General features: G+C 36.6%; 1 protein-coding gene across 1 annotated transcript; it reads left to right on the forward strand.

The window, feature by feature from the left end:
• The first annotated feature begins 12,689 nt into the window (after window positions 1-12,689).
• LOC104220321 (E3 ubiquitin-protein ligase MIEL1-like) lies at window positions 12,690-20,093 on the forward strand. The gene is made up of 12 exons (XM_009771165.2): window positions 12,690-13,002; window positions 13,085-13,172; window positions 13,627-13,683; window positions 13,799-13,831; window positions 13,941-14,018; window positions 14,127-14,170; window positions 14,292-14,332; window positions 15,446-15,528; window positions 15,626-15,717; window positions 15,827-15,896; window positions 18,879-18,917; window positions 19,768-20,093. Exons 1-12 carry the CDS (start codon window positions 12,890-12,892, stop codon window positions 19,891-19,893), a joined length of 864 nt encoding a protein of 287 aa, XP_009769467.1. The 5' UTR covers window positions 12,690-12,889; the 3' UTR covers window positions 19,894-20,093.
• The last annotated feature ends 469 nt before the right edge of the window (window positions 20,094-20,562 follow it).

Consider the following 20,562-nt stretch of genomic DNA (forward strand, 5'->3'; position numbering starts at 1 on the left):
TTTCAGGTCATTCGGACGAGGCTTGATAGACTTTTTGATCAAAATCGGAATTTTGAAGTTTTTGAAATTCTTAGGCTTGAATCCGATGTGAATTTGGTGTTTTGATGTTGTTTTGAGGGTTCCAAAGGTTGAAACAAGTTTGAATGATGTTATGGGATATGTTGTCATGTTTGGTTGAGGTCCCGAGGGCCTCAGGTGAGTTTCGGGTGGTTAAACAGATCAAATTGCATGTTGAAAAGTTGCAGATTTTAGCTTCAGTTCTGTTGCAGGTTTTCCTTCTTCGCAATCGCGTGACGAGGCTCGCGATCGTGTAAAGCTTTTATAGGGTACAGTCCAGGTTGTTCTTCACGTTCGTGAAGTTAGAGCAACGATCACGTGAGGCTGTAAGGTTATTGTTCACGAACGCATGTGGTAGGTTGCGTTCGCGTAAGGTCAAGTGGACCAGAGGTTGGCCATGAGTTTGTGCATCGCGAACGCGGTCCCTTGTTCGTGATCGCGTAGGTGTAGGATGTCTGAGCATCGCATTCGCATGGGAGATGATGCGTTCGCGTAGAGTAAATTTGGGGTCTGGGAAGCTTGTGCTTCGCGATCGCGATGGAGATCCCACGATCGCGATTAAGTAAATTAAATAGTTGGGCAGAATGTTTAAAAAGGACATTTTTGCGATTTTTGGCCTAAGTTCACCATTTTTGACTCGATTTTGGAGCTTCTTTAGGGAGATTGAAGAGGGAATCAAAGAGAACTTCTTGGAGGTAAGAATTATGGACCTAATACTCGATTCTATTGTGATTTTCTACCTAATTAAACATGAAATTTGGGGGATTTGAAGCCTAAATTGGGGAGTTAGGGCTTGGAAACTCGCTTTTGGCACCATTCATATGGAATAATTTGTGTATCTAATTTATTCAAGTCCTTTACCATAAAAAGGAATATGAATATCTGACACAAAATCTCGAAATATTTGGTGAAGTACTAATTGAAGATCTTTATAAAATCGATCATTAAATCTTTTGCAACTATATGACTCAATATTTTATAATTATTTTGTAAATATAAAAGCTAGTGAAAACATGGCATCTTGATTATAGTACATGATGTAAAAAAGGAAAGTTTTGATGAAAGTTTTTAGCTCATGAATTCTTGGGCCATTCAAGTTGTAATTTTCTAGAAAAAACTGATACTATGGTTTAAATTATTCTATCAAGTTATTTTCATTAGTTGTACTGCTAGCGAAATTTAGCACATGATCCAATCCCAGTTCCGAGTGGAATTTGTAAATTAGAAAAGGACTAGAGAATATAAGGAATACAAATTATGTTTCAGAAATAGTACTACTCAATCAAGAATCGTGAATAATTAATGAGTGATAATGAGGATGAATTTATAAAGGGTACAAATTAAGCAAAAGGGCATTATAATTAAACTGTGGTTCTACTTATAATCTTATACCTTAAAAAACTTTCCAATTTCAAAAAATTACTCCGTAAATTTCTACCCCACCTTCCCCAGTTCCCTCCCGCTTCTTCTTCATTAATTCCCTTCATTTCTTTTCTTTCTTTACCCTAATTAATCTCCGCTTTGTCTTCTAAAATTCTCCATGTTGCTTTGGATAGCTTCGACCAGGTATTTGAAGAATCCATTTTTCCCCTTTGCAACAATCTCTTTTTAAAAAGGAAAAAATTATAGTTTTGCAAGTTTATATGAATTTTTCAGAGCATCAATTTCTCTGTCTTTAAATTCTAAATGAACATTGGTCGAAACTTTTTACATATTGCACTTTCCTGTATCATCAACTGCTTTCTGATTTCCCATGCGACGCCGACTTTTAATTTCGAACTTGTTTGTTAAGGCTAATCGTCTCTGCCAATTATTTATGCATGGGAATATTGACTTTTCTAGTGTGTTATAGTCTTTTCATTGGTGCCTTTTAACCTTTACTCATAAATCTCTATGTGACTTGTGAATATTTTATCTAGTTATATCTTTATGATGTTGTTAGCCCCTAATTACTCAACTTTTGCTTCCGTTTCTTTTTTCAGTTGTTAGCTTTATCAGAAGTGGTGAAATCAACACATCTTTTTCCTTTTATCTTTAATATATAATTGTGAATAATCTAATATAAGACTTGTATCTGTCTGCAGCCAGATGGGTGATGTTCTCCCTCTCCCCTCCCCTGCGTTGAACCTCTTCGTGCCTCTCGCCTTGGCAGGATTATGATGGTTTCTTATCAGAAGTGTAGGCGGAGCTGCAAGGTTGTGGTTTCTATTTTGAAGATGACTAGGTACCCAACGGGAACTAAACTTGACCGTAAGTTTTTGTGCTTCTTCTCTTGAAATATATCCGTGCATTCTCTATCACATCTGAACAGATAGTGGAGTAATTTGGTTGTCTTACTATTAGCTACAGTAAACACATACCATGAATATTTATCCTAGGATATCTCCAGGATCTTTGAATTAATAAAATAAAAATAGCGTGTCAAGTTCTCATTCCCGTTTGATCATAGGATTTCCTTTGAAGTTCTTTTTCTGTTAGGTGTTACAAATTTATTCCTAACTAACATGTAAAGAGTTACATAGATGATTCTCATGTATTGTCATGCCCCAAACCCGACCCAGCGCAACAGTCATCCGATACTAAGGAACCACACCGAAAGCACCTTATAATAAGATAGAGATTATGATAATCGACCCAAATTATTTAATAAATTATTAAACAATAATAAGGTCAAGTCAAGTCAAAATAGAATAATTCCAATTAAATTGTCATCAAAAGGTCAAAATCAACTAAGCATAGCATTCTGCCCAACTAATAAATGGCGGAGTCCCACGAACAAGCATGCAGGCTCACCAAAATCTGAAGGCAACAAGTACTCCTAATTCGCGTGATCCTCATGTACCTGCTCTTCTATGTCACTTAACATACCATCAAAAACAACAATAACATGCCTGAGTACTGGATATTCAGTGAGTTTCTTTGGGCAAGAGTTCATATAATAAGATAAGAATAATAATACATAAAGTGAAGCAATATAGAGGGAACAGTTCAAATTAAATAAGCGGAATGAATCATGTACTCACTAGAAATCAGCAGCAAAAGATCAATGCATTTCACATTCATTGTCTGAAAGTCCCATCATGCCAATACATGCCAGTGTCATGCTTGTTCTCCTCTTTAGACCTTGAAGTGGTGACTTTTTGTGAAAAGTTGTCCTCTCAAGTTATGCTTGTTCATAGTCTTGCTGTGTTCGATTTTATGTTTTCTCAACTTTATTTGAGATGCCAAATTTGTTTCTCTGGTGTTTTTTCAGCTTATTTGTTAGGTGATAAACGATGGTGGCACCTTTCTACTGTTGTTCCCTGGCGTGGTTGTGTACGTGTTTGTCCATTATAATTCTACTGGATTTTTCCTACCCTATTTTCCTGACAATTTTCTTGGTGGTGTACAATGTGGTTCATGTACATTCATGGCACTCTGTATGTTACCGGCATCGCGAGATGTCACCTTACCGGTTAATTGGTGCCAAGGCAAAATTCATGGCCGAGGCCATCCCTATGGTAGTTGCAGCAGCCTTGCGTCACCTTTTGGAGTTGAATTATTATCATTTTGGTCTACTGCTAGACTGCACCACATATTTCTATATATTTGCCCACTTTTTGCACGTAGCGTATGATATTACAGGGAAAGATGCATTGGGGGCAATAACAATGTTGGTTCTTGTCCACAAGCTGAACGAAGAACTATTAGTTGGTGCTTTAGCTTTGAGCTTCTGCCTTGGTTTAAGTTTCTATAGATACATGACGTATTCTGCTCCTGAATTACCTATTCATCCTAAAAAGGAGTTGCAGAAGCTGCCTTGTTGATCTGAAGGGTGCTCGTAGATGACCTTTGTAGTATTTGATAAGTTATGAATTATTGTCTCTTGCTTTTGGTCTTTGATTCACACGTTTTTGTTCTAGCTTTATGTTGTCCCGTCCCGTTTCTGCTGTACATCAATGGAGTAAAGGAAAACATTTAAAAATAACTTCAACTGATCAATGGCCAGCTATTTTATTCATTATACGAGATTGAAAGTAAGCTTTGTGTGCCTTAATCTAAGGCAAAGTGGGCCTAATAGATTAGTGTATGGATTAGGCATACCTCACAAACGTGTGCCTTCCGCAGGTAAAACTTAAAAGTATGGTATTTGACTCTAAGTGTAACGGTAGGGGCTAATAGAAGGTATTTTTAAACATTGATATATTTAGCCTTGTTCCATTTTTTAATCTTCTTTAACATCCTTATTAAGTAATGTCATTCCTGCACCTTACTTTATTTAAAGGTCAGTATGCACAAAACATAATAAATCAGACGACTTTCTACGACGAAATGGGCAAATAGTCATTTTTCGGACGCTAGTTAATATTTAGTTATTATTTTAAAAATTATATAACGTTTAATCGTATCTTAATGCAAAAATAAAATTTAAACAAACTACTTCTTAGTAAGACATAATAGAACTTCGACTTACAATTCAAACTTCATAGGTTTTTATGAATTTTTACAAGAACAAATAAAAGAAAATAAAGAAAAGGCCATGTGACTATTATCTTTGTCTAATTTTTTGCTCTCACATGCTATAAAGGATTGCTTTAATCCAAATAGACAAGATTTTTTAGTTATGAAATTTTTATATATCTTTTTGAATTTTAAATTATAAACTATCTTGATTTATAGTACTTTTAATTTTATATATATGTATATGTATGTATGTATTAAAAATTTATGTTCAAAATAAATGTAAAATTGAACTTTTTTACTGTATCACACAAATTGGGATATGGAGAAATAAAGTGGGCGTTTGGACATAAGAATTGTAAAAGTTCGAAAAAAGTGAATTTTTTTTAAGTGAAAATGGTATTTAAAAATTAGATTGTGTTTGGATATGAATATAATTTTTGATTTTTTGTGAGTGATATGAGCGAAAATTTTATGGCCAAATGCTGATTTGCGGGAAAAGGGAAAAAATTTTGATGGCCAAACGGACTAAAAGTAAAGTTTCATTTTAATAGGTCCACGTGCTATGAATATCATCCGCCATGTCTTGGTAGTAGGGATGGCAAGCGGTGCGGTACGGTGCGGGTGCGGGGTGGGTTTTCTTTTAACCCGCAAAATTTCAACTGCGCATTCACACCCGCACCCACCCGCCCCGCATAACTATTTTTTTCTTTATTTTTTTAGTTTTAAGTGTTCTCTTTTTATTTTTACTTTTTACAATACTTTATATTATATTTTCTTTGAGGCCAAGGTGCAAAAATCAAGATCTGCCATCTGTGGGTCATATGCAATAATTGACCAATTAAACATATTGTACAGCTATAGGCTATATGATATGAGAAAATCTAACTTTATATCCATTAATTCCAAACTATTTATTCTTTAATGTCATGCCCAAATTATTTACTTCTCCTACCCATGCGGCCCAAACTATTTATCTAGCCCATGCATTAGCTTATTCCCCTTATTTAATGCCTCAGTTAACGCTATTTCACCCAGCCATTTCTTCATTTCAAAAATCTCATAGCTAGGGATGTTCATGATTCGGTTTAGATCGGTTTTTCCTTAGAAAGAAACCAAACCAAGTAAGTCGGTTTTTCAAATATTAGAATCAAACCAAACCAATTAAGTCGGTTTTTTCTCGATTCGGTTTATGTCGGGTTTTTGATTTTTTCGGTTATTTGTCGGGTTTTTACTTAAATATATGTAACGACCCGACCGGTGGTTTTGAGCTTTTGCACTTTGATCGCCAGTTCTCGGGCATGACTTACCCCGTGTGATGTACTATGACTTATGTTAATCGTTAGTTTTGGTTTTCAGGGTAATCGGAATGAAATTGGAAGAACAGTTCCCAGTTTAAAGCTTAAAATTTGAAAGGTTTGATCAAGATTTGACTTGTTTGTATATGATCTCGGATCGGGATTTTATGATTTAGTTAGCTTCGTTAGGTGATTTGGGACTTAGGAGCATGATCGGAATGCATTTTGGAAGTCCGTGAAAGGTTTAGGCTTGAATTGGCGAAATTGAGATTTCGGCGTTTTTCGGTCAATAGGTGAGATTTTGATATAGAGGTCGGAATGAAATTCCGACAGTTGCAGTAGCTTTATTGTGTCATTTGGGATGTGTGTATAAAATTTCAGGTCATTCGGACGTGGTTTGGTTGGGTCTTTGATCGAAAGCGTATTTCGGAAGTTTTTGAAAAATTTAGGCTTGAATTCAATGAGTTTTGGGTAATTTGATGTTATTTGAGGTGTTTTGATGATTGGAGCAAGTTTGAATGAGGTTTTAGGATATGTTGATGACATTGGTTGAGGTCCCTGGGGCCTCGGGTGAGGTTCGGGTGGTCAATCGAACCATTTTAGGAGTTGAGAAATTGCAGAAAATCAGTCCAGCAGTTGCAGGTATTTTGGCCTTCGCGTTCGCGAAGGGAAGCTCGCGTTCGCGAAGGGCTGGGTTCTGGAAGCTACGCGTTCGCGAAGGGAAGCTCGCGTTCGCGAAAGGCTGGGTTCTGGAATCTACGCGTTCGCGAGGGTCTAGGCCGCGTTCGCGAAAGGTTCTTCAGGCTGTTCATTGCGTTCGCGTTATGGTTTACACGACCGCGTATAAGGAATTTGCTCCCAGGAGAATTCCTCATCGCGTTCGCGTTATGGTCTCCGCATTCACGGAGGTATAGGAGGAAAGGCATCGCGTTCGCGACTGGTGTGTCGCATTCGTGTAAGGTAAAAGTTGGTCAATGTGAAGTTGTACTCCGCGAACGCGAGAGGTTAACCGCGTTCTTGAAGAAGGAAGGGTCAGACCTGGGCAGAATGTTTTAAGTCATTTCATCCGCGATTTTGGGGCTCATTTCCCCCATTGTTGATTATTTTAAGAGCTTGTTGAAGGAAGTTGAAGAGAGATTCAAGGAGAATCACCTAGAAGTAAGATTTTTGAACTCAATACTCGATTATTATTGTGAAATCCACCTAGAAATTCATGGAACTAAGCCTAAAATTGAAGATCTAGGGCTTGAGAAAATTGGACTTTTGATTTGGGATTTGGAGGACCATTTGGGGTCGGATTTGAGAACTTTTGGTATGTATGAACTCGTGGGAGGGTAAGGAACCCACTGATTGTGAAAATGTCTGAGTTTTGAGAAGTGGGCCCGGGGCTCGGGTTTTGCTAATTTCAGGATTTTTGATATTTTTCGATTGTTTTCGCTTGGGCTTTGTTCCCTTAGCATATTGTGACGTATCCGTTCTGATTTTGGACGCGCGTGGAGGCCGATTCGAGGGGCAAAGACGTCGCGAGCTAGAATTGTAGCCGGTTCAAGGTAAGTAATGATTGTAAATGATGTCGTGAGGGTTTGAAACCCCGGATTGCACATCGTAGTGCTATATTGAGGTGAGACACGCGCTAATGATAAGCGTGGGGTCGTTTACTATTGGGGATTGTGACTTGGTCCGTCCCGATTGATGATTTTACTGCGTATTTGACTGAAACCTGTTTGTTAGCATCATAATTTGGGCTGCTTGCCATATTTGGGCTTCTTGCCAATTATTTGAACTCTTCGAGAATTTTTATCACTATTTCCTCACTGTTTTGACTTAATACTTGAACTCAGTCCTGTTGTTTTCTACTGTTTTACAACTCAGCCATTTTTACTCAGTTTTGAGACTTAAATGATATTTGTAAGTGATGTTTTGGGCTGAGAACCTACTGTTTTACTAATGCCCAAGGGGCTTGTGATGATTTTCGGACTGAGTAAGGCAGAGGGCCATATGTGAGGATATGCCGAGTGATATGAGGCCGAGGGCCTGAGATACTTTTATATGCCATAAGGTGGCTTGAGTGATGTGAGGCCAAGTGCCGAGAGATGATGCCACGAGGTGGCTTGATATAGCGCTTGGGCCGTAAGAGGCCCCTCCGGAGTCTGCACACCCCCAGTGAGCGCGGGTACCCATTGTGATCTGAGAGTGAGCCCGAGGGGCTGATATTGTTCTGAGAGTGAGCCCGAGGGGCTGATATTGTTCTGAGAGTGAGCCCGAAGGGCTGATATTGTTTTTAGAGTGAGCCCGAGGGGCTAATAGTATTTTGAGAGTGAGCCCGAGGGGCTGATATTGTTTTGAGAGTGAGCCCGAGGGGCTAATACTGTTCTAAGAGTGAGCCCGAGGGGCTGGTACTGTTCTGAGAGATTTCCCGAGGGGCGAACCTTTATGTGTTCATCTTTCACATTTACTTGTCATTTTACCTGTTATACTGTGGTATTTGTGCCCGAGAGGCGGATGTTCTGTGCTTATCGGCACTAACTATTTTGCATTCATTTGCGTAATTGTTGAAAAGTCATTTTCAAAAGAGGTTTTAAACTGAGCTAAGATGTTTCTAAAGATTTCACAGCTTCATTATTTTTCTCAAAGGTTTTACACTGCTTCTATACAGCATGTTGATTTGTATTACGTGATTTCTTACTGCTCAGTTGTTATTACCTTTATTACTCACTGAGTTGGAGTACTCACTTTACTTCCTGCACCTTGTATGCAGATGCAAGTATTTATACATCCGGTATAGGGTTTTGGCTAATTGGTGGCAGAGTTATCGGAGTTCAGCAAGGTGGCTGCCAGCGTTCGCAACACCGCTTTTCTCCCTTATTGCTCATCAGTCCTGTTTTGTATATTCCAGACCTTGTAGTTGTATTTATACTCTAATAGATGCTCGTGACTTGTGACGCCCCGGTTTGGGCTGTGTCAGGATGGTTTCTTCTATTGTTATCTATATTCCCGCGAATTATTGCTACTAAATCATGCTTTAAACTGTTTTATGGTAATTAACTGCTTAAAGAAGTGCATTGTGTTGGACTGGCTGGCCTTGTCTCCACGAGAGGCGCCATCATGATCGAGTTCGGGGTTAAGATCGTGACAATATAAGACATACACTAACAAACACATATTTCGGAGACCACATTTTTAACGTAACACTATCAAATCAATTGCCCTTTGAGAAATCTATTATTTACCAATATATATATTGATGATAATTGAATCAATAGTGATGAATAATTTAAGAACTCAATTAAAAATACATTATTTTTAATACGAAATGGATTCTTACACTTAACAAAAGAAAACTACCAATCAAACTAGAATGTAAAGGTAAAGAACTATACAAAAGTGCAAACTATTAACACTTACCATTAAATTTTTGAAACTTTGTATAAAAATATACATATATATAGATGTAATAATAAATTTGAAATTGCTACTCCACTAGTCGGTTTGGTTCGTTTTTTTTTTCCGATTTTTTCCTAATTAAAACCAAAACCAAATCAAATTTGATCGATTTTTTAAAATTCAAAACCAAAACCAAACCAAACCAAAAAATATCGATTTTTTGATCGGTTTTTCGGATTTTTATGAACACCCTTACCCATAGCCAAACCATGAGAAATCATATTTCACACATCAATTACTGATTTGACTTGTGAATTTTTCTTCAGATTGTGTTTCTATCTTCAATATTATTGTATATGAGTTTTACTCCAAAATCCTCTTTCTATATTAGTAGTTTTTGTATTTATTTGTACTTCTGAACCCATGTGTTGTTGCAATTATATATTAAGTTTACCAACTCTGATTTTTGTGTGTATGAAAATCCACCATTGATGAGCTTGAAGCTTCTGTATTTAAATTTCCTTTTTGAAGATTTATTGTTTAATTCCATGTGTGTGCTATAGAATATTGATTATAGTACCTTCTGGAAGTTCATAATGAAATTTGATAGCATTTGGAGCTCATTTGAGGTGATTGAGATCGAAATTTTCAGTTGAAAATCGAGAAGAACACAACTACCCAATAGTGTACACTGTGGTATACAATACGTTGTAGGAGTATGTAGCTATACTGCAACAATATACTATTGCAATTTACAATATACTTCAACGGTATATTGTAATAATCGAAGAAGAACACAGTTACCTAATAGTATACTGCCACAATATACAATATACTATAGGAATATATGGTTATACTGCAACAATATACTATTATAGTATACAATATATTGTTATAGTATACTGTAACAATATGTAATATACTTTAATAGTATATAAAATATACCATAATAGTATACTTATTACCCATAAATTCACTTGCCTTTTCCCTTTTAATTTGCTTTAAGCTTTTACCCATCGTGAGGGGCAAATTGAAATTGCAAATCTTTTTTTCGTTTTGATTTATTCTATGACTTGAATTCCAAGATTTTTGACTTATGCAAAATATTAATCTGCCATTGGAGGACCTTGAAGCTTTGAAACTCATAAATTGGGTTTGTTGAGTTTGTGGTTATTTTGAAACTCAAAATAAGAAAAAAAAATTTAACTCTTTGCATACAATTGTATACAATGTTAGTATAGCTATATACTATACTGGTATCATATGTTAGTTAATATTTTTTGGTTGTATTAGCTATATTTAATTGGTACACAATTTGATTTTTCTTTAGTAATAGTATAAAAAAGAATAATAAAAATAGTGAAAAAAGTAAATGAAATTAGATTATGAAGAGAAAAAGAATATAAAAAAAAAGAAGTTAAATGAAATTAGAATAGGAAAAAGAAAAAAATAAGAAGAAAAGGAGAAAAGAAAAAAAGAAAAAAAGAAAAAAAGAATAAAAGAAGCATAGAAATAAAAAAAGAATTGGAGAATAAAGAAAAAATTCTCCACAAAATTTACTATGGGTAGGAAATATAATTAGTTTGATGAGTAGAAAAATAAATGGGTAAACAAGGGTAAATAGTTTTATTTTTGTGGGTAACTGTGTCATTATCCCTAATCTAGCTGTTTAATAACTATTTAAAACACAACCATTTACTTAATTAGTAGTAAATAATTTTTGGATAATAATATCCCTCTACACAATAACACTATTGCTTATTCTTCTTGAACAATACAAGAATATCGTAGAGGCGATTTTAGGAGAGTTTAGCCCGCTATCTTATTTTAATCTTTTGGCCCTATTTTCATCAATAATAATAGTAATAACAATGACAACATATATGATAACCCAATTATTCAAAGTGATCCTACGCGTATATAAATTTAACAAAAAAAAAAAAAAGATAACATATATAATAACCCATATTGTGATAGCCCAAATCTGCTAGTAATTTGTTTGCTTTTGGCATAGGACCACACGATTTTAAAACTGTCACTAAAGTCTAATTATAATTATTATACAACAAATATGTTCATTAGGCAAATTAGTAAGATAATTGAGAAATATAATCATTCATTATGCTTCAATATATTACGTGGAATTAATTTTATTTTTAGAAAGTCAAAAAATTGAGTTTCCTTTTTTGACGAAGTTTTTAAACCCACACTTGCGCTGCACCCGCATAGATTTAAATTATTTTTATTTTGACCCGTTCTGTTCCGTCCGCACCCGCATATGTTTAAACTAAGAGTGTCTAACGGGTGGGCCGGACCGGACTGGGTAGAAAAATTAGTAACCATGCGGGTTGGGATCCGGGCCGGTTACGGGTTGAGGCTTACCGGGTTTAACGGGTTCGGGTTCATCCGGGTAAAAAATGAACCGTAATGGTTACGGGTACAAAGGGCCGCGCCGGGCCGGGTTAGTGTATTTTTTAATTTTTATTTTTATTTTGTATAACTATTGTAAGTTATATTAATATAAAGAATACAATAAAAATGGGAAAAAATTGCACTTATAAATTGCAAGTGCTACATTTATTTCAAAATTACAAATTGAAGTTTGCATTTAACAAGTAAATTAACGAAAAAGAGTAAAACTAAATTTTCATGCATAATAATACTTCAAATTAATCTAACAAACTAAAACATTAAGCGTAAATATGTCTAATAATTTTAAAATAACACAAATTGTCTCAAATCAATTTAAATACGAATTTTTGAAGGCTGCTCAAGACAACTTTTCATATGCCTCCTTAAACAGCATGTGCCACACTTTGGACGAAGATTTAAGACTCGACCACAGTTTTTGCACTTTACTTTGTGAACTTCTTCATTTTCTTCTACCACCTCAAAGTGTTCCCAAACATATGTCACTCTAGAAGTACGGGGCATAATTAAACTTGAATTGAAAAATTGAGAATGAGAAATGAAAGATGAGTGAAGAAATGAAGAAGAGGGGGTGTATTTATAATTTTACAAAGGGTTAAATTTTTAATTACAAAAAGTGTTAATTTAAAAAAATGCCCAAAAAAGGGCTAATTGTGCAAATCAAATGTTGGGAAACGACTCCTTGGCAGGTGACCGTCGCCAACGGTAACCAAATAAGCAATCAACAATTTAAAAAAAAAAAGAGAAAAAAAAGAAACTAGCCGTTAATCGGTCTGGACCGATCCGGTCCAGTTTAATCGGTTCTAGAGTATTTCTGTTGACCGAATTTGACCCGTCCGGGTAACCGATTGAAAATAAATGAACGGACCAAACCCCCTTACCTCTTTAACCCGACCCCACCCGGTCCCCTTGTACCGGTCCGGGTCGGTTCCGGTTTTAACCGGTCTGGGCCGATCCGATTACGATTAAACCCGACCCGTTAGACACCCTTAGTTTAAACCCGCACATCCCGCACGTGTCTAAAGCCCGCCCCGCCCCATTGCCATACCTACTTGGTAGTGGATCGGGAACCCACCCTTCATTACTTGGTCCCCTGTTCGCGTTGCAGTCCTTTTCGCTCGCGTTTTGATGAAATAATTGTGAGTTTCTGAACCCTTGATACATACTCTACAATAATCACCTTTTTTTCTTCTATATTGCCCACACGTAACAGGTTTCACCTGGAGGTCCACGGCTGTACTGTACTCTCATAATCCAAAGGTCTGTCTGGAACCTTCTACATGGAAGACGGTGACAATTTTGTCGTTAATCAACCGCCGCCGGCTCCGGCTGAACAAGACGATCACAATGATAACAATAGTTCCAGAGAAGATTTCGGCAAAATGCTTCATGGGTACATAGATTATTACCAAACATTTTGTGTCTCTGTCCAAGTTGTATAATGATTTTATTCTTTTATTTTATTAAATAAATAGATGTGAACATTATCGGCGACGATGTAAACTCCGAGCTCCTTGTTGCAATGAAATTTTCACTTGCCGTCACTGCCACAACGACGCCAAGGTTTGTGTTACTCCTATTAGGAAGTGGAGCAAACTTCTTATTTGAAAAAAACGTAAACAGTTAGTCTTAATTATATGTTCTTCTGCTAATTAACTGTCCCAAATAAAGGTGAATTGAGTCGCAGGTCCAAATCCATCCATGATATCTGTAAATTCAATTTCTAATTATCACATGTGATGGACAAGTATTTTTATTAGGAAATGGGGGACAATCACTTATAAACTCATTTATTCTCTTTTGAGCTCAAAATCCACATTACTTTCTAACTTTGTAACTTAGTCTCCTTGATAATGAGGTGCTTTCTAGTTTCTATATTGGTCTGGTGCCTCATTAATTGACACTTTCATGTTACAAACCATACAACATCAACCTCACCTTCCTCTGTCACCCATTGCTGATTGCTTTATATACTGTGTAGTGAATTTTACTTAAGCTTTGTGTTTGTTGGGATCAGAGCGCTTTGAGCAACCCAAAGGAACGTCACGAACTTGTGCGCCACGATGTGAAACAAGTACGAGTCTAGCTCATTTATTGATTTCTTTGGAGAGAAGGTTTTAGTTCATGACGCTTTCTGGGTTTTCATTTTTATGGGGACTGAAGTTGGATTCAAATTTTTTTGGTTACAGATTGTTTGTGCTGTATGCGACACTGAACAACAGGTTTTGTTAAGCTCTGCTGCTACGCTTGTCTATCCTTTGAGTGTCTCAGGTTATGGACTTTTCGGCCACTTTGGTGGGGGATAACTTTTTGCTTGCTTCCGCTGAATAGGTTGCTGGGATCTGTTCAAAGTGTGGCATCAAATTTGGGGAGTACTACTGTGAAATCTGTAGATTTTACGATGACGATGTAATGTGCTATTTTTAATTGTCTCTGAAAATTGGATTGGTCTGTTTTGGATGCTAGATTATTTAATTCATTTGATGCATTTATATCATTAGTTTTCTTTTCTTGTAGACAACGAAGGGGCAATTTCACTGTGATGACTGTGGAATTTGCAGGTGATAAGCTAGATAATATTGTATTCAACCTCCATTCTGCCCTAACACTTCTCTTACTCGTTCTTACTAAATGACATATATTTATCATGTATGATGCTTATAGACTATTGATTATATGCAGGGTAGGTGGTCGAGAAAACTTCTTCCACTGCAGGAAATGTGGTATTACATCCTTTCGCCTTAGTTGTTTAACTACTATTATGTAGTTCCTTGCATTAACATGGATGGATATTTTTCCTTTAAATTTTTAATGGTGGACATTATCTATTTCTAACAGTTCCTTTCTGAATTCTGCTTCTCGAAGCCCTTTCCATTAACTCTTTGAATAGCATATCTTATATTGTAGTAAAAGGTTATCCTCTGAACAGGAAGGTTGATCTTGTATACTTTTTATTTTACTGCTGTTTACATCTACAATCACAAAGCTGACCATTTACTTTATGCACTTCTGTATCACTGAAATAAACTAACTCCTAGCCAAAAGAAATGGAAGTCAAACAGCTATAGCTGCTCAGCCTAACAGAATAAGATTAGGCATCTGAAGAAACCTGTCATATTATACGGTTGAATCCTCTCCCTCTCCCTCTCCCTCTCTCTTGATTCATTGGTTGGTCCATGTCTAGAGGAGATTATTAATGATTGGAGGTCAAGTTCTCAAGTTTCTTTTGACTTCCCAATCTGTATAATTATTTCCGTGGAATATTCTGGTTAGGCATGTCTTTGTGAAAGGATAAAGGACAAAATACATTTATGTAAATTAAGCACGTTCAATTAAAAAGGTTTCACGTCAGGATGTTTTGTAAATTTTATGCTGAATTAAGCATGTGCAAGTAAAAAGGTTTCATGTCAGGATTCGTGTAAACCTTCTGAGGTGGGAAGAGACATGTTTCATGTCAGATGTTGGCAAAGTACATTTGGTTGTAAGTCTGTGATAAGTTGAGCGGTTAATAAACCTTGGTCATAATAAGGGCAAAAACCTGAACGCCAACTTACTCTTGTAGTGAGGTCACCTAATTAGTGTTCTTTGGTTTGTTGTAAACCATCCCTCTTGGACTTCAGTTGACCTTTCCCAAGTTACTTGTATGAAGTTTTGACAAACTTATGCTGGTAAGAGTAAGACTTCATACATATGTCTGCATATATGCTGGAATTGAAGACATTGGAATGAACAAATGTCGAATCCTATTCACAAAGTTTTGTTCCTCTATTTATCTAATGCTCTAAATCAGGAATACTTCCTTTTTAGCAATATTCGTGATATTGTTTCTGCAACAGGATCATGCTATTCAGTGGATCTGCGTGATAATCACTTATGCGTGGAGAATTCAATGAAGAACCATTGTCCCATCTGTTATGAGGTTCGAGTCCACACTGCATTTGGCTTCCACTGCCTTAACTTGCTATATGGGTTTGTTTGGAACTATACCCTAATACTGAACTTTTGGGCTGGTCCAGTTTCTTTTTGACTCAGTCAAAGGCACCGCAATTATGAAGTGTGGACATACAATGCATATGGAATGCTACACTGATATGATCCAGCAGAACCAGTAAGTCTATGCATAACACGATTATTTTGCTTCTGTTTCTGCAAACCAGTCAGCCTGCCCTGGTTTTGGGATAAAATGCATAGTGTAATCATCTTTCCTTTCTGTACAGGTATCGCTGCCCTATATGCTCTAAGTCAGTGCTCAACATGTCCAGAACTTGGGAAAGATTAGATCTGGAGGTATAATGCTGTTTAATTTTCAGTTATCGTCTGTGCAAAGTTCATCCATAAATCTTATTTTGTAAATTGTTACAAGGAATAGCTACTATTCATACATCCACGAAAAGCAATGGGTATATATGCACAGGCTCCTCACCATCCCCTCCCCACCCAACAGAAGAAACACAAGTGCTGATATAGCTTAAACTGATAAAAGGTTGAAAGGCAGAGAGAAATCTAAGTCAATCCTTTTTCTCCTTAACATTTTTCTGGACTGAAGTTGATTTGGTCTAACTGTGTTTTGGCTTATTCGGTTTTGCCTCAAAATTAAGTTGAAGCTCAAACCTTTTGTTTAAGGAAATAAGATTAGAGAAACATAGTTACACTTCCTTTTCTTCATTTGGTTCTTACTTTCCTCTTTCTTCCTTGTAAATGAAATGAAACTTTTTTTTGCTTCCCTTTATTTGACAATTCCTTTGTACATTACATTACATCTCAGGGAAAGCCACCAGATGAGCATCAATTATGAGATTTTTCTCTCGTTTTTCTTCTGAACTGATTGGGAAGTGGCGAAAGTGACATAAGTATATCCAAGGAAAAATCTATTGTCCGGTCACATTATAACTTTGTTTTGTGCTTTTGCTTCTGAAAGAGGTGCATTACTTTTTTAAAATTTAAGTCCACCAAAACCTTTTGATAGCCAATTCATATCCTGCGACAGTGGAAGACAAATCATTTAAAACTTGGTTTGACTTTTGATTCTTCCTCTGTAGAAAATTAAGTTGTGTCAGGTTTATATTTTAGAAGTTATTTCTTATGGTTGTCTATTTTACAATGGATCTTTGATGGTATATATGATATTGAGTTATAGTTTGTGGATTCCAAATTTCATTTGGCAATAACGTACGTTTTGTTGTAAGACTTTTGAGATCACCCTAGAAACCTGTTGACATAGCACAGTAAGTATGCTAACAAATGTGCAACTAGTGATCAAGCATTAGGTATTGGTCTGGAGATCTTATGTTAGTAATTAGTTAGATTTGATGTTAAAATAAGATAGTAACTTGGAAGTTCGTAGGACTAAGCTTAGATGAGATGTGACTAGGGATAGATGTAACTGATGCCAAACGAAATACTCTGAGGTGCAATTGCAGAATTGCAGAAGAACTATTAAGAAGAAAGTGGGGAAAATGGAGTAGAAGACCTTGGCTTCATGTTTGGCTCGAGTTAGATATATATTAGAAGTTATCATAATGTGAAATGGCATGATATGAGAACAAGAAAGTATAGTTATATAGATAGGATATACTAGAGGGTAAATGGTCTTGGTGCATTGATATTAGGGATTAAATTCTGGAAATTACTTGGAAGATTTCATGTTGGTTTGGGAAATTGTGCCAATCTGTCGATGGCTGTTGAAAATTGGTTGGAATGTAAGCCTGGTGCAGCAATCACCAAAATTATCTTACTGTTGGATATGTGCTAAATCGTTATTCAAGAAAGCTCTTTGCAACTTGCAGGGTTTCTAAACCCTCCAGTAATTGGACATAAAACTCTTGGCCATGTCAAATTGAGAATAGGGCTTTCGACAGATGCCCTCGGAATTCGATCCCGGACATACGCCCAGGTCCCATATTTTCCTACGGACCTTCCGGGACCGTTAAAACACGAATACGGGTCCGTTTGCTAAAAATGTTGACCAAAGTCAAACTTAGCCTTTTAAGAAAATTTTAAGGAATCAAATGAGCATATTTCAACCCAAACTCTTCCAAATCCCGAACCAATCATCCCCGCAGGTCGTAAATTAGTTAAAACAAGCACGTGAAGTTTTATTTAAGGGAACGGGGTTCTAAAAAGCAAAACGACCAGTCGGGTCGTTACATTCTCCACCTCTTAAACAAACGTTCGTCCTCGAACGGACATAGAAAAGTACCTGAGGTGCTTAATAAATGTGAATATCTGCTCCGCACGTCCTTCTCGGACTCCCAGGTCGCTTCCGTAGGTTTTAGTTTTCTTATTATAGGAGTAGTGGGAGATGTGATTTCTAGCTTGATGCTATGGTTCCCAGTGATTAAAGTCTAGAAGTACCTTAGATATTTCAATAAGGAAGCACAAATAGGAAGGGAGGTGTACCCGAGCATGGTAGTCGTGATAAATATTTTGATTCCCTATGATTAAAGCCTATAAGTACTCCTCAGATATTTCAACGCAGAAGAAAGTATATTAAGGGAGGTGAAATCAAGTGGGGTATTTGTGATAAATACTTTGGATCAAATTATCTAGTGCACCTATACATTATATGTATGTGTGTGATTGTGACGGTGGTGTCCAGGTTAGCTTGTGACCACATTAACTATTCCACCGGGTACCTAGTTACCCCTTGGGAAGTCCTTGTGTTGCATCCCTCCTTTGTTTCTCCGTCAAAAATATTAAAATTTTTATTCTACCGTGTACCTGATGTACTACAATGAACATAGATACCGGGTAACTCTACCCACCAAGGCTATGGCTATTAGGATTTGGGAAGCATCTCCTAGTATTTCTTGCCTCTGTTGGGATTTGTACCTAAGATCTCATGGTTCTCCCACTTCATTAACCACTAGGCCACTGAGGAAGATTAGACTTTGTGAAAGTTGTCACTTAACAATGATCGAGGCAAACAGTTCCCCGGCGGTCCATCATGCTTTCTTGGGGTTCCTGTGTTTCAGAGGATTAATTCTTTGTAATTCCTCTCTCCAGCTTAATTGCGGTTACCACCATTTGACATGCATGGTTAGCTCGTTATAGGAGTGCATTTCCTGGAGCTGGATGATTAGTTGATTTTAAGTTTTTTTATTTTGTTAGGGCAGACAGCAGAGATTTCACATATTTTATTCATATACAAATATTTCTAGTCAATATATTCTTCTTATGTTTGTCGTTTAAGTATTACAGAGTTTTAGAGCATGATATGAACCATAGCACATTATGACTGTTTACTGATGATCAAGTTTTTTTGTATAGATTGAGGCAACAGCCATGCCTGAAGAATATCGGTATGAGGTAAGCGGCTCTTTCTTGTCGGAAAATGTTGTTTTGGTACTCTCTTTACTTTTAAATTTTAAATGTTGCTGGTCATTTTGGATTCATGTGTTTCCTTTTATATGGATTTAAAAGAAAATTGAGCTACTACTTCCCCCCTTTGTCTTATCGTCCTTTGTCTCCTTCTTGTTTCTTTCCTCCCCCTATTTCTTCTTCTTCTCCCTTCTCTTCCTCTCCACACTTTCTTGAGCCGAGGGTCTATCGGAAACTGCCTCTCTATCTCTCCAGGTAAGTCTGCGTACACATTACCCTCCCCAGACCCCACATGTGGGATTATACTGGGTATGTTGTTCGTGTTGTTGTAAAAGAAAATTGAGCGTAAGGATTTTTTTTGGGGATAAGTCACAAGAAACTTAATTGCAGCAGGCTCTTGAGTTGGAGTCATAGGAACCTCTTTTAGCAAAATTTCTTCTCTTCTGCTTTATTTTTTTCTCCTTTATAACTGCAGGTGGTAGGAGCGGGTTGGGGTTGGGGGTTGGGGTGGTGATTAAGGGAACAGACTACCTAGCAGAAATGGAGGGGTTATGATGATTTTGGCCTGGAGCTTTGCTGGTGAATATTGGAAAGAAATGGGTAAGGTGTGGGGTTAGTTTGAGAGTGAACTTAGATATTTGTCGCTGAAGGCAATGCATGCTTATCTTACAGATCTGGTCACGTTATTAACTGTTTTATCTCGATTTTTGTTTTTTAGAAGATTGAGATGTTTTGTAGGTAAAAAATTTCTTTTCCAGAAGGAAATGTTTTGTTGTGATGCTGTTTTGAATCGGAAAAAAAAAACATGGATGATAGAGGTTGAGCTTTTACTTTGCAGGTTCCAATTCTCTGCAATGACTGCAATTGTACTGGTAGAGCATTTTTTCACATTCTTGGCCACAAATGCAAGCATTGTAATTCATATAACACCCGCATGATTGGTACTGGCGAAGATCCCCAATGACATGGGCAATGGACATTATATGCTCAGCTTGATCTAAGTGGTGTATTTTTACATGGAACAGGCAACTGCCTCTACTTGTTTTTTCCTTTTTTCATTTTGATTCATTTCTTCTAGTGATCGGCCGTTTAACTGTAAAGAATATGGGCAATAATCATCCGATAAAGCTTATCCTGTTGCTTAGTGAAAATCTTCAGAAAGTATCACAAAGCAGAACAAGTATAGTTAAATAACATATATATATATATATATATATATATATATATATATATATATATATATATATATATATATGCTGAGTTTGCATCGATTACCACAAAAAGAACAATGAATGTAATTGTTACATCCACTGAAATGAAACTTTGGGTCCAACTCTATACACAAATGTTTACCTCTGAGCTCTTGCTTGTAAGTTTGGTGACACACTACAAAGGGACTAATTGGTGAATGTATGGCTCTTGCTTGCGTTTGTCTGAACTACATTAACTGAATTTAAAATTAGTATTGCAATTGCGTAAGGGGACCAAACAATTGAACCATAGCAATCAAAAATTAAGGCGGGAATATATATTACATAATTATGGTTAATTAAGTGATATATGTGTGGATGATGCATGTCTTGCATTCATTGCTTGGTTAGAAATTTGAGTGAGTAATTTTTTACCATTGACA

The sequence above is a fragment of the Nicotiana sylvestris genome, chromosome 6 (genome assembly GCF_000393655.2).
Source record: "Nicotiana sylvestris chromosome 6, ASM39365v2, whole genome shotgun sequence".
Lineage (NCBI taxonomy): Eukaryota > Viridiplantae > Streptophyta > Magnoliopsida > Solanales > Solanaceae > Nicotiana > Nicotiana sylvestris.

Bases quoted from the DNA above. Each gene is read 5' to 3' on its own strand.
- LOC104220321 (XM_009771165.2), top strand. From the start codon at position 12,890: ATGGAAGACGGTGACAATTTTGTCGTTAATCAACCGCCGCCGGCTCCG. The intron at 13,173-13,626 runs GTTTGTGTTACT...TGTTGGGATCAG, and splicing joins ACTGCCACAACGACGCCAAG to AGCGCTTTGAGCAACCCAAA. The intron at 15,897-18,878 runs GTATAATGCTGT...TTTTTTGTATAG, and splicing joins GGGAAAGATTAGATCTGGAG to ATTGAGGCAACAGCCATGCC.